Raw genomic sequence first — 15,723 nt, forward strand, 5'->3', positions numbered from 1 at the left:
TTTAGTATTACTAGAATATTAAATACCACACATTTATTCAGGTTATGGAAGAAATAACATGAATGAATTCATAAAATGCTGTTGAGGGAGACCTTATATATGTTGTCAATTTCATCCTCATAATGTACCTTTGATGTGTATCCGGCATTCTTTCATTGCTACTATTGCCAACACCCCAGAAAAAAACTAATGAACAGTAGGGTTGATTTCTGAAGCTGTGGGACATATGAGGGTGTTTCAGAAAGTAATGGTGATTTTAAATTAAACCAATGTATATGCAACTAGTGGGAAACTATATGTAGCAGGAAACACTAACAGCAGTATTACTGAATGTACCCATATGTTATGACTATGTAGAGAAGCATTGTGGCCTAGTAAGTGATCACTGCATGCAAAATGGTTTTATTTTGAAACTGCCATCACATTCTGAAACCCCCTTATACATCTTTAGCTATTCTACCCTTCAGCTGCATTTGTCCCTTTTGTAAAGAATTGTAAAAAAGTAGTTTTTAAGGGCAAACATACAAGTGTGAAAGGAGATTTGGGAAGCTTGAAGGAAGAAGGGGTGGTATTCCTGTATGGCAGGGGATGTCAACCAGGGGTACTTGGGAAAGCCCTACAGGGTATGTGCGGGTGGACAGGGATAGAGAGCCACCACCCACAAGGCCACGCCACCACCTCCTGGGAGCAGGGCCTGGAGGGGGGCGGGGGCTGGTGAGAGCAGCGGCGGCCCTTTGTGGGCCACAGAGGCACCACCCAGTCAGCCAGACATGGGGGGGAGGGGAGGAGAGGAGAGGGGCAAGGGAAGCTTGCACCGTTGCTACCACCCACCACCCCACACTGCTGCCACTCCACATCTGGCCGTGCACCCCCCCCTCTACACCCCCCAACCCCTCTGCTCTGCGTCTGGCCGCTGTGGGTACATGTTAAAAAAGGTTGAAAAGCCCTGCTGTATTGAATTATCCATCTGGGCATTTTTGTGCATGAATGACACCAAGAACATTCCTCCTGCTCCTCCAGATTTAGTCAAGGGAAGCAATATAATGTTTTGACTGCATTTATTTTGATTTGAGATGTAATATGAGGGGAACCTTGTTTATCATGAAAATAATTTGAGTGTGGATGATGCTAAAAAACTTCTGTTGTTTCAAATTTCAGTTGTCCAAATATTACACAGAGAAGGTTTAATCGGGTTTGAGACAATAAATGCACTCAGCACTCCCACATTCCCTAGAAATAAGAATCAAGGCTTCCCTTTACACTAAATATGTTGAAAGCTCCCTTCCAGTATTGAGATCAGAATACTCCAGGGAACAAAATGCACCAAATTAATGCAACATGGAAGCCTAAATCCTCTTAACAGAAGTATGTATCAAATTGCCAAAGGCTATTGTTTGATTTACCATTAACAAAACTGTTATGGACAAGTTGTCAATTCTTGGTGCTAAAATACAGTCTGTATAGGAAAGAAAGATGCTAAAGGTCTCATATGTGTATTTTAAATGTATCTACACTTTTATTACAAAACCATATGGTTTGCATTAGTTGGGTACAATAGCACAATGTGGTCAGTGTTGCATAGCTGCTCTAATGTATGGCAACAATTGTATTCCTGCTTGCAGTAACTAATATTAAGTTAGTTACATTGACTGCACACAATTTTTTGTGCTCATTTCATTAGGAGGTGCAGGGCGCCAAATGAATTAGCTAGGGTGTGAAAAATTGGTTTAGTGCTTTAAAAGTAATATAGCATTAGGAATTAACTATTAAGAAATAAGTCTTTTATTTGGTATATTTCAAGTAAGTATTAAGACTTAAATACATTTCTTGGATCCACCCTTAGCTATTGTAAGTAGCAGCCATGACCAGAGAACATTGTGTTACACTGAACACTTGGTGCTCAGTTTCTATTATAAGTAATACCTGTGCAATGCATGGACAGTTACATCATACCCCAGCCAAGGGGAACAGTCCATCTAACTTGATCCTGGCTGGTGCTCCACTTCGTGCTTCTTTAATACAATCCAAGAGATTAACACCATTTTCCTCCACATGCAGTTACTGCTGTGCATCTACTGGCAAACTCTGTTCAGTGCATGTGCTGTGCTTGTTCTGAAGGGACCTTGCAATATATCGCCAATATTCCTTTCGTATTATGTCCTTTTCTTTAGCCAGAATTTCACATAACTAGGAAGAAAAATTACAAAGTTGGAATAAGCTTTTCCATGCTGTACAATAGTCCTTAAACACTGTAAGCGCTTGTAAGACTGATGGAGTCTAACAATCACTTAAGCAACCAACGTCTGGCATTAGTTTTGCTGTAGCTGGAAGTCGCAGAAAAGTGCCATTTCCTAAGTGGAAATCAATTACCTTTAGGGATGTCACAGAGAAACTGGTTGCCTGAGACTCTCCATGCCTAGTTTAACTGAACATGCTTCCTCTGTGACACTTCCCCCTGCTCATCGTTCCCTCTCAACCTTAAAAAACCTGCTTAGGAAATCCCAATGAGCACTAAGGGATAGATTCATAGATGTTAGGGTCGGAAGGGACCTCAATAGATCATCGAGTCCGACCCCCACATAGAAACGTGTCAAATCAGGCTTTGCTTATGGTCAATAATTTTGTACTAAGCCATTATTCATATCCAAAGCAGGTTTCAAGGCGTTATTAATTTCAACTGTACATGAAAAGACGTAACCATAGGGGAAGAGACACCTATCGGGGCATTTAGGTCATTGTATCTGCCAGGTTTGAATTCTTCTCTTAGCTGAGCACTTGATCTGCAAGGCACTTGATCTGTACCAGTAGTACAACATTCTAGTCTTCACTGCTCCAAATACAAATGAAAAGCAAAATAGCTTATTTACTTATAACCCTGATTCCCTGAGCAGAACACATAAGAGAATTCTCACTTTTAATCATATCAAGTATAAAACCATCAGCTCTCTCTTAAGGGTCCACATGGTGCCCTCACTATGGTATCCTACATTTTGGATATATAGGCAATCCTTGACTTACAACTTCGTGTTACGACTAACGGCACTGAAGACGTTTATAAATTGGCACCGTTTCCACCTTTCGATGTGGGTGTCGACTTCACAATGCTGGATACAGCCGTGTCCAGTTGGTAAGTCTGGTGTGGTGGAAGGGAAGGGGAAAGGGAAGGAGGGGGTGTGGGGGGGGCATATCAAGTCCCACTGCAGTGAGGGAGGGGCTAGGGCTAGGACAAGTTGCTCATCAGGGGGTGGGGGGGGATGTGCCCCCAGATCTGCATGGGGCAGAGCAGGAAGGACTAGGGCTGCACCAGGTTGTGTCGGGAACAGGGGCTATGCCCTCCTGCTGCTCGCCTAGCTGGGATGACACAGCTGCATTGCCTCCGAACAAGCGGCACACAGCAGTGCAAGCTGCCCCCCTCCCCCAGGCGAGTGGGGAGGTTCCGTCCTGTGTCCGCCCTGCCTTAGCTGGGGGGGTGGCGGCATGTGCCCCTGGATCAGGGTGGGCAGCGGAGCGGAGGAAGCACAGTGGCCCCATCCTGTGCCCGCCCCGGTTGAGCAAGCAGTGGGAGGGCATAGCCTCCGCTCCCAGCACAGCCCGAAGCAGCCCCGGCCCTGCCTGCCCCAGCCCATGAAGATCCAGGGTCACATGCGCCCCCCCCACCTGCAATGCCCCCCTGGACAAGCAACTTGTCCCAACCCCAGCCCCGCCCTCACTGCAGGGGACCTTGATCTGCCCCCCTCACACCCCTTCCCCTCCCACCACAACAAACTTACCAGTTGGATGCAGCTGTATTCAGTGTCGTAAAGGAACATTTATAGTATTGTTCCTATGGTAAAATTGGTTGCAAGTTGCAATGTTTTGACTTAAAACATGATTTTCTGAAACCAACTGCGTCGTAAGTCTGTAGACTGCCTGTATATTTTTTTCACCCTTATGAAAATGGAACAGAGCCATAGCCCTTACTGTATATTATGCCCCAGTCCCACAAGGTACGAATGCTGTCTATGAATGCTCTAGTTTGTTCCTTTCACAAAGGGGAAGACTTTGCCTTGTTCAATGAGCCAAAGTATCACACAAATCTTCAATCACCAAAGTAAGTCAAAAGGCAATGCTTAGCAGAACAGCACTGAACTAGGCAAGGTACAAAGTTGTGAGGTACAATAGCACCACCAAATCTTGATGACAGTGCACTGGCAAAGGATGGGTAGGAGCTGAGGAAGACCGGTGCTGCAGCAGCATCACAAGACAGAACCCCTGAGCCTTCCCTCTCCTCTCCTCTCCCTCCCCTCCCCTTCCGACTTATCAGCTGTTTTATTAAGAAAATATTTGCCCTCTTTTTTGTGCAGCAACAAGTAAACAAAAGCACCTGGCCCAGATAGATTGTCCCTAACAGAAAAATAAAGCCCTCGACTCACCTCTAGAGCTTTGTTTAGAATGTCTTCCTTGTTGCTACACTGGTTTTCTAGCATGTCTTCATATATGTCTACCAGAAAGGCAATTAGATAGGGAGAACTGTGGCTTGGCTGTAAATCCAGGAGTTGCTCTAATAGGTCTGGATATTTGGAAAGACCACGATCCTGTAGAATACTGAAGCAGAGATCAGTCAGCATTACCCTAACAAACCTGGTGCTAAAATGTCAGTTTTGGCTTTGATTCAGATGCATTTGAAGATTTATTATTCTAATGTAGAGACAGGCAAAAAAAAAAAGACATTTTTTTACAATACAGCTACAAGATAATGCAACTATAGTAGGTTAGAGACATGTCTCAGGTGTGCTAGAAGTCACGAAGAATCTTGACTAGTTAACCTTATTCCTTCTAAGTCTCTTCTCATCCTCTGCTTTGTGAGATTAGCAGATCTGGTATTCTGTGAAAGAAGCAACTTTTTCGTATTCCTGGTACTTAAAAACTACTGGGAACAGTCACCAGAGTTCACTAGCTGTGAATTTTGAAGATGTAACGTTGTCATAATCCTCCTGTCAATAATTATATAGGAAGAGACCCATAGTTTTGGTTATGATACTATCCATTTTATATAGGAGTTTCTGGCTGCTTGGTTGGCACGGTACATAACCCTGGGCTGATGAAGACTGCTGTTCTGCATCACTGGTTCTCAATTCTTTCCCCACAGCTACATAAATTTCTAGCTAGGGAAGATGTAAAGTGAAATATCTTGCAAGCAGGGGAGATAGAGATTTTGCACCAATAGAGATTTTGGGGACCAATACCGATAGGCAATATTTAAGGAAGCATATCGGCCACTACCAATCCGATATCCAATACAGCTGCCTCCAGGTGGTAAGTCGGGTGTGGTGGAAGGGGATGGGGGAGGGAAGGGGTGTGGGGGAGTGCAGATCAACACCCCCCATGGTGAGGGAGGGGGCAGTGGCAGGTGCTGCCCTGGGGGGGTAGGAGGGGGGTGTCAGTGTGGGACGGAGTCACGGCTCATGGGGTGGGGGCGGCTCCCACCACTGCCTGCACCCTCAGAGGGCAGGGGAGTGTGTGCCCAGTATCTGCGCAGCGCGGGACGGGCACCAGCTGTGGTGGGGAGCCGGAGCCGTGTGGCTCTTCTCACCAGGGGCTGGGCTTGGAGCAGACGCCGGCAGTGCTGGGAGGAGGTTGCAGCTACCCCAAATTTCGCAACAGCTCTGCTCCCAGCTCTGCGCTGTGGCCTGTCGCAGCCCCAGCTGAACGTCCTGCCTCCACCCAAGCGCCAGGAAAAGCCGCAGCTGCGACGGGCGATGGCGCAGGGCTGGGAGTGGAGCTGTGGCAAAATCAGGGTGGCTGCAACATCCTCCCAGAACTACCGGAGCCTGCTCCAAGCATAGCCCCCAGTGAGAAAAGCCGCACAGTACTGGCTCTGGCTCCACTCCGCGCAGATCCGGGGGGGCACCCCACCCCCACCCGATGAGCCGCGCTGCGCCTGTGTCCTGTGCCACCACTGGGCAGCATCTGCCCCTGCCCCCTCCCTCACTGTGGGGGGCAATGATTTGCCCCCCCCCATGCCCCTTCCCTCCCCTTCTGACTTATCAGCTGGAGGTAGCTCTCCACACTGTCGGCTCTGCTCCACACTGTGGCGGTGCGCAGCACAGACATTTATTGGCCCTGATGTAGACAATGTTCTTCATATCGGTACTGATCCAATATCAGACTGATGTATTGGTGCACCTCTACCTGCAAGCAGTGAACATTAACAACCTACAATAATGCCTCAAACGTAACTTCTCATTCCACAAACAATTCTCACCCTTTTAAATAGTTCCATGCACTTTCATTATGTGGTACTGCCTTGATCTTCTCTACAGTGTATCTGTGAAAAAAAAATATCTTATGAATGCAGAGACCAGCATTTCTATCAGATAGAAACATCAGAGAAATGTATTAATTTCATTACCCAAATTCATCACTCCCTGTAGTCTGTATTCAACACCTTTTTGGTGACCACTTTAGGCACTAATACAACCCATAGTATCCTAGAATTTAACTGCAGTTGTCATGATAAGGCATGTCACAGCTCGCCCAAAGACACTTCAACTGGCAATACTGATTTTTGCTATTTTGGGGGATGTTCACTGATGGAGAGGAAGCTTGTCTACACTAATATCTAATATACATGGGGTTTTCAACCTTTTTAAATAAATATACCCCCAGCGGCTGAACGCGGAATGGTGGCAGTGCAGGGTGGTGGCAACGTGCAAGCTTCCCTCACATACAGCCAGTGCCTGTGTGGCCCACAGAGGAGCACTGCTGCCCTCGCTCCCCCTCCCTGCCTCAGCTCTGATCCTGGGAGGCTGTGGCGTGCGGTGGTGGCACTCTGTCCCTGCCTACCTGTGCGTACCCGCTAGGACTTTCCCGCCCATCCCCAGTTGACAACCCCTGTAATATACTGTTTGATAGCATGTTGAGGAGGAGTGCATTTCTCACATACTCTGTAAAGCTGGCCTCTTATGAGAGAAGGCAGGAAAGGGTTACAGCATTAGGCACGTGTGGGCATTCAGCTTGCTACTGAACCAGAGCTGAGCACACAAGCTGGATTCAATCCCTTCACATGCCTCAACAGACTTGTTTGCAGAATGCCAGTTCCAATGCTAATCAGTGACAGCTGTGCAAACTCACTAGAAGGCATATGGCATAGGTGTCACCAGGGCAATGGTTGGTCTTGCTAAGCTCAGACTGGCGACAGTTAATGCGAAAGAGCAAACGGAGCTTATCCAAGAACATGGCGAGGAAGCTTCTCACCAAACAGAGAAGCAAAGAAAACAACTAGCCACATTTCCAACTGTACAAAAGAAGCCTTCACCTTCTACTCCCAGCAGCCCAACTCACTTCTAGACGTGACCAATACTGATTTGCAGTTCTGAGTCTAAAAACACCTGAACCACCTTGTCTTTCTGCAAACACTACTAGAGGGACTGAACATATGCCTGCCAGCGAGAGCTTGGCAACAACAGGCAGGCTAAGGTTCTATGTACAGAGTCCATATCTGAAGTTGGTAGCAGGTTAAGGCTTTCACAATGTGAGTTCTGAACACCCGGTCACCTGTGTTTCACAAACAGATCCACAGGGGAATCTTGCCCTAGCTTTGAAGAAGGAAATCTGGCAATACCTAGTGTAACATGGAAATGGTTGCGGTATAGTAACACTCCTTAAGACCAAGAGGAAGAAAATCACAAAATAATGGGGGGTGGGGAAGAGAGCTTCTCTTATTTCTATTTACATTGTCTCAGCCTGTTAATGATTGCGTAGTTGTTTCTCATGGACACACAAAGGCTCAGGCTCCATTCCAAAGAATAGCTCTAGAAATGGCACTGCAGTTTCACATCTCCATGTCCTTACCGAAACGAGCTCAATTTGGATACAAATCTTTTTGTAATTGCCAGCCTTGACCATTTCCCAGGGATCTGGAATTCAGACTGGGAAGTTTCCTTCTTATTACGGGTGTGCAAAATAGGCTATGTTCGATTCAGATTTGGATTCGGCCTGAATTGGGGACAGTGATTCAATTACTTGATTTGGATCACTGTCCCGATTCGATTTGACCGAATCTGAAGATCCGATGCTGATTCGGAGATCTGGCCATAGACACAGCTTTAAATGTTTTTTCTACATACCTTGAGGTATCAGGTGCAGCTCGTAAATGCTGAGCTGGCGGGGCAGATGGAGGGTTCTGATTTGATTTGGAGAGATTAAAGGGTCTCCTGATTCAATTAGGATTCGGAGATTCGGCCACCAAATCAGGCCAAATCTCCACCAAATCAAATCAGGGACCAAAGCTTTGCACAGCCCTTCTTATGTTTTCATTAATAGATACTAGATGACCTCCTGAGGTCCCTTCCAACCCTAACTTTCTATGATTCAAAGATTTATGTCTCTCCAATTGTGTGCGCGCCACTTCAGGCCAGTTCTAGAGCTAAAGGAGACTTGCACATCAGTTCACTCTTTATACCTAGAAATCATCTCAAGCATCTGTGCTGATCATAACTAGGGCAGTACAGGATGGGGAAAAGAGGTGAACTCAAGGAGATGGGTCTCAAGGCCATTTATGGTATTAGCACCAATGTATAAAGCCCCAATTTCTACCCCGAAACAAAAGAGAATGCAGTCTGGAATACTGGTGTAATATGCTCTTAGTAGGATACTCTGCTGAAACAAGTATACTGCTGAGTATTACACTCATTTCTGTTTTCAGGTAGATTTAAGCTATACCCGCATGGCAAGTGTATTGTAGGTAAAGAACTTGGGGGCAGGAAAACCATGGGTAGCAGAAGCAAGATGGAAGTTGCTTCCTGATGTTCATTTCTTGGCCACTTAGAAAAGCCATTCTGGCTGGCCCTGGCCCTCAATCTTCCCATAACAGCAAGAAATCTAATTAGTCCCCTTAAATGAAAGTTAAAGTAAAAAGAGTCTAGTAAAAGACATATCACGCTGCCATTTTCTGCAACTCATACTTTTTCACTAGCCTTGTAAGTACATTAAAAAGGAGAGAAAAGGAACCCTGCACAAGCGCTCTGAGAGGAGAAATACAATTAGGCTACAATCACTTTTTCAGAATACTCAGCAAGGAAAAAAGCCAAACAGCTTCCTCAGTGCACATGTTGTCCACAGACAAGTTAATAGTATCAAAGGCATCTGGAGGATCTAACATGAGCATGGATACTTGACCCATCAAGTGTTTTCCTCCAGACTGAGGAAGATCAAGAAGATGAGACACCCATATGCATTTCAGAGTATTTTCCTCCTTTACTTGCAAAAGCTGAAAATTACTAAATAAAATTGTGAGCAGTGTTACTAACTGGACTTCTCTGTTTAGAATAGCAGGATCATCATAGCCAGTGGTGTTGGAAATAACAAAGTGTCTTTGGTTCCAAACAGAGTTGTTTCTCACATCCTCTTTCAGAAGCTGATCTACATATTCCAGTTCATTGTCCCACAACTTGAACTCCTAAAATAAGATAAGAAAAAAGGGGGAAGAGTCACATTTGAATGCATTACGTCTTAACCCTCTTTTCCCACCCCCAAAAAAACCTAAATAGAACTTTGTTTCATTTAAATAACTCCAGTCTAAGTCTTCCAACCTCTAGACCCCCAGACTGCACTCTATTGAAGAACTCAACCTAATAGGTAAGTTTGGGCCAAAGTCACAGGGAGTATTTACAAGTGTCAGGAAACCCAGTTCTAAGGAATGTTACCAGCACACTCTCAAGTTACATGAACAAGGGCAAACAGCCAACAACAAATTTCTGCACCAGTTTGCTAAAAAACAACAACAACCATGTAGCTGAACTATGAGTTCACTCAAACTCAACTGTTTTTCTTCCATGAATGCTGAAGGATTAAACTAATGCAGAAGGCTAATATTCAATTTAAGAAGCAGAACTCCAAAACTCTGGAAGGGCAGGGCTTGTACAGAGAATGTGTGGCAGGCCTAGATATAATACCTGAATAACCCACTGTCTGTGCTGCCAGGCGTGGTAATTCTTGGCATCCTGGTTAAGAATGTCAGCTATAAATTCAAGCTCTTGAGATGGATCCTGCAGCCACTCTACCAACACTCGTCGATGGTGCCTAAAGACAAGAGGGTGCTAGAGTTTAAACTCTATCCTATCCAACTTCACAACAACGTTAAATGTTTATAAAAACACCACCTAATATACAATGACAACATTTCCAGAAAAACTTCACTGGAAAAAGACTTGAAAAAAATAAAATGAACTTCAGCCAATTCTTCCAGGAACAACTTCTTAGTAACTTACTCCTGACTGACTACAGTAAATTCCAGCAAGGTATTGACATAGTGATATACGATCCCCCTTTGGAGAAATGCTAAGCTTACTTGACATGCTTAAGAGATGGGTAAGAAAAACCATACAAAATGAGGTTTTAAATAATTTAAAAACAGAACCAAGTTTGAATACATGCATAGATCTGGCTAGAGGTAAGTTTGCATGCCACTGGCATGCTACCAAAATGTGCCTTTACTGTCTCAGTCTAATGAAAACCGTACAATGGTTTTCAGAGAGCACTGGGCAGAATTCGCTACCCCTGTGAGGTGTTTTGTTTTTGCTTTTTATTTTTTAAACAAATACCACATTCACCCAAATCCAAGACTTCTGAATTTAAGATGACCCTCCAAAATTATAATTGTTATACATTTCCATATATGCTAATTATTGGACGGTCATCTTAAATTCATTCCCCTTACCACAAAGCAGGGAGAGCAGTAGCAGGGGGAGTCTTAGCAGCCGGACCCCTGTCTCCCCACACCTTGCCCCCTGCCACCTGCTTTTCCCAGCCCCCACTGATTGCCCCTCCACCTCCTGGCACCTGGCTTCCCTACCCCACCAGTGCCTGCCCTGTTACTTGACTCCCTTCAGCACCTGCCCTCCCCCCTGGTGCCTGCTCCTCCCTCAACTCTAGCAGGGCTTTGGCTTTGCTCGAGCCCAGGGCACAGACCATGCACTTGCTCTGGCCCCAGCCAGGCCTGGTAGCAGCAGCAGTGATGGCAGCTATAAGACAGCTGGGGCCGTGTTTGCTCTGTGCCCTGGGCTGGAGTGGGGTTGGCCTCAGCTGTGACGGAGACACAGCTGGACGAGGCAGACACAGAAGGGAGAGCCAGAGCTGGAGCCAAGTTTATTATTTTTCGTTATGTAGTTTCAGGAAAAACATTGTCCCAAACTGGAAACTACGATAAAATGTATCATAGCTTTGGTTCTCATTATCAGGGTACCTATGGGTTCAAGTCTTAGTACCTAAGAAATTCAACATATAGCAATAAACTTGTAAGTTCTAAGTTTCAAGCTATTTCTATTAAATAAGCAAACCATCTGAAGATATGCACACAGCAGCTGGAACCGGTTGGGCTACAACTTCATTGATCTGTATTTTTGGCATATGCTTCATTATTAACCACTACTTCAGATATGTTCCTACTTTGCGATTCACAACTGTAATCCTTGCCAAGAGTAAAAGAGACATTACTCCATTGTCTCTTCTCTAAAAAGAGCGCAATTCTTCTCTATCCACGTTAATTTCGGGAGATTTCCACATCAGGAAAGCAAAATCCAAAACACTAACAAACTGAAATTCATCCCCTGTGTTTGCTGGGTCAGAGTTAGATGGCAAAGTTGAACCCTCACACACCCATTTTTAGGACCACTTTTTTTTTTTTTCCTTCTAGAAAAATAAAATATATTTTTTTCAAGATAAAAAGTATATTTAAAAAAAATATTTTACCAGACTTGATAGTTCTTTGGTTGGTCTTCAATGATAGCTGTAATATATTTAAGTTCCTCCTGTAAATCCTTTTTCAAAGACTGCAAAAGGACTCTCCGGAAATGCCTAGAGAATATACAGGCAAGGTTTTTTGAGTAGATGCGATATCTTTCATTAGACCAGCTGAGTAGTTGGAAAAAAGTTCTTAGTAAGCTTTCAGGCACAGTCACCCTTCTTCAGGCATAGGAAGTCTCTGCAGTTCTGAGATTATACAAAAACATTCAGCAAAATGATTTTTTTTACAAACGCTCTTAAAAAACAGCTAAGCAACCCATCCACAATAAAGTGAGATGAAGTTAAAATAATTTTAAGTAGTAACCTAAGTTTTAAATACAAAACTATTTATCCTAAACAATGTTCCTTTGCTGGTCAGCTGGTAATGACCAAAACAGATGTAGTTACAAAACAGTGTTACCTAAGAGCTCAGTAATCTTAAATTTCAAATGAAATCCTGTCTACCCAATGTAGCAGGGAAACTGAGTTATGCTAAGGCTTTTTAGCCATAGTCCAGGCACAGAGCTAAGCAACAAAATTGAACAGAGCACTTTCTGTGGCCCTGGGAGATGCGAGTGCTATGACTGGTGAGCAAGGCACAACAGTTTCCTATAAAGAATGTGCCTGGCACAGTGCCAGGGGATTGGACAATTTGGGATAAAAAAATTACAAAAAGTCATAGATAAAAAAGGAACATGTGTGTAGCATGCTGTGACCCTGGGAGGACAGACACAGCTGCTGGGCTCTTGCTCAAAGAGCAGCAAGCCAGCAACTAAGATCCCACACACCCAGCGGAGGACCCATGGCCTGGTACTCCCAACGGTCACTGTTGTAATGTCTAAGGAGCCACTTGCTAGGCCATATTACGGGGAGGAAACCTGTAATATTGCCTAGAGGTTACTATTAAAGTTCACTTGATACCACATCAGACTAGTTGCCGTGTCAATCCTTGGGGGGCTCTGGCAAAAAGAAATCCTAGTGGTAACACCCCGTACCTGCATAACGAAACAGTCTTGGCCTAATCAAAAAATAACTTAAGTAAATTAACAATCAAACTAGTAGGAAAAAAAATATACAAAAAATGGTAACTAATAAATCATGTAAAATACAATTCATGATTTTAAAAGGATATTTTTTTCAATTTAGCATTTAGCTGAGCGTTAAGTTGGAAGATATTGTAAAGGGCATTATGGAACTGAAACAAAATTATTTACTATAAATACTAGCTATTATAAAACCTCTTGAAATGACGAAGAGGTTTTCCTCTTTTGTATGCAATTATATCAGCAGAGGAACTTTCAATACCTTTTGTCATGTTACCTTAAATCAGTAGAGGGGGGTGGAAGTTGGGTGGTTAGTTCTGATTGTGTAACAGCTGACTATCAGATAAAATTCTCAAAAATTAATGATAACATATCAAAGTGTTCCGCAGAAAATACTAACTCTCAACTCCATGTGAACTTACTGAAGTTTTACAATCCTCTGTAGACTTCTAACACAAAGCATGACTATTTCTATTTTACTTCATCAGATGCTGTAAGCCTACTGCTTATGAAAGCTTATGCTACTTATCTCCGATTTAGTTACTCTATAAAAGTGGTTCTCAACCTTTTTTTGGACTCAACCCACCTTTCATTGAGCTCAAGGCACTCCACCACAACTTTTGTTAATTGTGTGACACCCAATTTCAAAAACTAATTCATCTATTACAGTGGTTACCTCCTTGTAGAACAGCTGGACAGTAGGGGTGAGGAGTCATCCAGGCAGGGGCAAGCCTGAGCCTGTGCTTATATGTTTTATTTATCTACTTACCTCCCCATGCCTCGCAATACCCTTCAAAGGATCTGGCAACACCCTTGTTGAGAATCACTGGTCTGCAAGGTGCAAACCTACCTTATCTTCTGCCTTACTTATATTTTGTCAGAAATAGTTCAATACAAAATGAGGTAACCTAATCAACCACTTTACATAGAAATTAACCCCAATATTATAACTTACCATACTGTGTAATTTGCAGCATTTAATTCAATTGCATCTGCAGTTAAATTGAAAGCTCTTTCACTCCTTTCATCCCGCTGCAGAACAGCCCGAAAGTAATCGTAGACATCTCTGACTGAACAGATAACACGTTAGCCAAAGTCACTAAGAAATCCTGAATTAGTGGATTTTAACAGCAAGCAACACCCCAAAATAACTTTGTGCATCTCAAATACCATTCCCCAGTACTTGAAGATGTCTGGTCATAGCTTGGTCAATGGATAATGTCCAAAGTTGTCTTCCATCCATTAATGCTATTTCTCTACATTCCACAACCTACGCTATGGAATCTCCATCATTACAAGCTTTTAAGTGTAGAACAGACAAAAGACAACAATTTGGCTGGGGTGTTTTAGATGGGGATTTTCATGCTTTGAGTAGAGGATCAGACTTGATTACCTTCCTGCAGTCCTTTGGTCAGACTTCCTGGAATGTAACTGCTCTAAGCAAGCAAACTTTCATGCCTGGTACATTCTTTATGTAAACTGTCAATTCTACTCTTTTATCTTTCAAAAACTAGTCTTTAAAACAGGGGTGTCAAACATCTGGCCCACAGAACTCAGCCATCAAGACCCTGGGTGCTGCCTCTGGGTCTGATTAGACCCACACGGGATGCGATGCAAGCCCATGGCACGGGTCCCACCCGCAGACTGGATCAGCCCACAGATCCACTTTGTCCTCTTCCAACATTCCTGATCTGGCGGTCACTGCAGCTGGTTTGGGACCCATGATGCATGTGGCATGGACCCCAGAGCAGTCCAATGGGCACTGCATACAGCACAGTCCAGTTTGAGTGGAAGCCCCGGTGCATGTGGTGGCTGCCCTGGCTGGACTGTGCCACATGCAGTGTCTGCTCTGGGATGCATGCTGGACACAGTGCCGCTTCAGCTGGTCCAGGACCCGTGCTGCATGTGGCACTCAGAGGCACTGCATTCAGCACAGGTCCTGGACTGGCAGGAGCAGGTGACACATGTGGCACAATCTCTGAGCTGCTAGATGTCGAATGCGGTGCTGTCCAGCTGGGGCAGCCACCACATGCAGTGGTCCTAGACCAGACTGACTAGACCAGCCACTAGATAGGCATGTTGGGGGAGGAGAGAGGTAGAGGTGAAGGGGTGGAGGTCCACCGGCCCAATTCAGCCCACAGATGGGCCCCATCACTCAGCCAGCCTGCAGGGCTAGATGAAACTGACACCCTAGCGTTAAAGAATCTCCTTTAATAACGGGCCCCATATTTAATATTAAAACCTCAACATTAGCAGATGTTCACTTCAAGATGTTGTACAAGTAGGTAAAATGCAGCTCTCGGTGTACAGACTTTCTAGCAGTGACACTTTGCTAAAAAAATGTACGTTAGTAGAAACCGAAGTCTAACTTCCATTAAAACACTGACAAATGAAACTTCAATGATCAATCTGTAAAGATTTCCTTCCTCAAAATATTTAGAGCAGAAGATATTTACATTTCTCACTGTAGATAATCTGTACCACTGGATTTGGCCCATCATTTTGGGGTACTGGTTCAATGTCGGCCCATTCTTCCCTGTCCCTGCAAAAACAGAGAATATTTCTTCTCACCTTTTCTTATCATCATAAAGAGCAAACACAGCCCACCCCACCCCAGGAAACACACCCCCCTCCCCAGTACCTGGCTCTTTACCTTAACACAGCTAAACCTGCTGGGTGCCGGAGCGCCCAAGCCAAGTGCAATTTGACAGGACCCCCTGCAGAGCACACCAGCGCCTGCTAACTGCGGTCAAGAACCTCAGCCAGTCCCGATTCCCGGGGGGTGGGGGGGGGGGGGGGGGGCGGGGGGTTGCCCAGCAGCTGCCCTGCTTGTGGGAAGTTCCTGGCCAGCCCCCTGCTGAGTCGGGGGAGGGAGGGACCACTTGCAGAAAGCTTGCCAGCAGCTGCCCCACACCCC

General features: G+C 44.7%; 1 protein-coding gene across 1 annotated transcript in view; it reads right to left on the minus strand.

Moving 5' to 3' along the window:
* Positions 1 to 1,017: 1,017 nt before the first annotated feature.
* The window catches only part of FNTA (farnesyltransferase, CAAX box, alpha), a 14,961-nt gene continuing 255 nt past the window's right edge, over positions 1,018 to 15,723 (minus strand). Inside the window, exons 2-9 of the mRNA XM_025202945.1 lie at positions 15,263 to 15,348; positions 13,762 to 13,876; positions 11,731 to 11,835; positions 9,936 to 10,062; positions 9,291 to 9,439; positions 6,245 to 6,307; positions 4,413 to 4,584; positions 1,018 to 2,187 (exon numbers count right to left, since the gene is read on the minus strand). Of these exons, the coding sequence (XP_025058730.1) occupies positions 2,059 to 2,187; positions 4,413 to 4,584; positions 6,245 to 6,307; positions 9,291 to 9,439; positions 9,936 to 10,062; positions 11,731 to 11,835; positions 13,762 to 13,876; positions 15,263 to 15,348 (946 nt within the window). The 3' untranslated portion in view covers positions 1,018 to 2,058. The remainder of the gene's footprint in view (positions 2,188 to 4,412; positions 4,585 to 6,244; positions 6,308 to 9,290; positions 9,440 to 9,935; positions 10,063 to 11,730; positions 11,836 to 13,761; positions 13,877 to 15,262; positions 15,349 to 15,723) is intronic.

The sequence above is a fragment of the Alligator sinensis genome, unplaced genomic scaffold (assembly GCF_000455745.1).
Source record: "Alligator sinensis unplaced genomic scaffold, ASM45574v1 scaffold560_1, whole genome shotgun sequence".
Lineage (NCBI taxonomy): Eukaryota > Metazoa > Chordata > Crocodylia > Alligatoridae > Alligator > Alligator sinensis.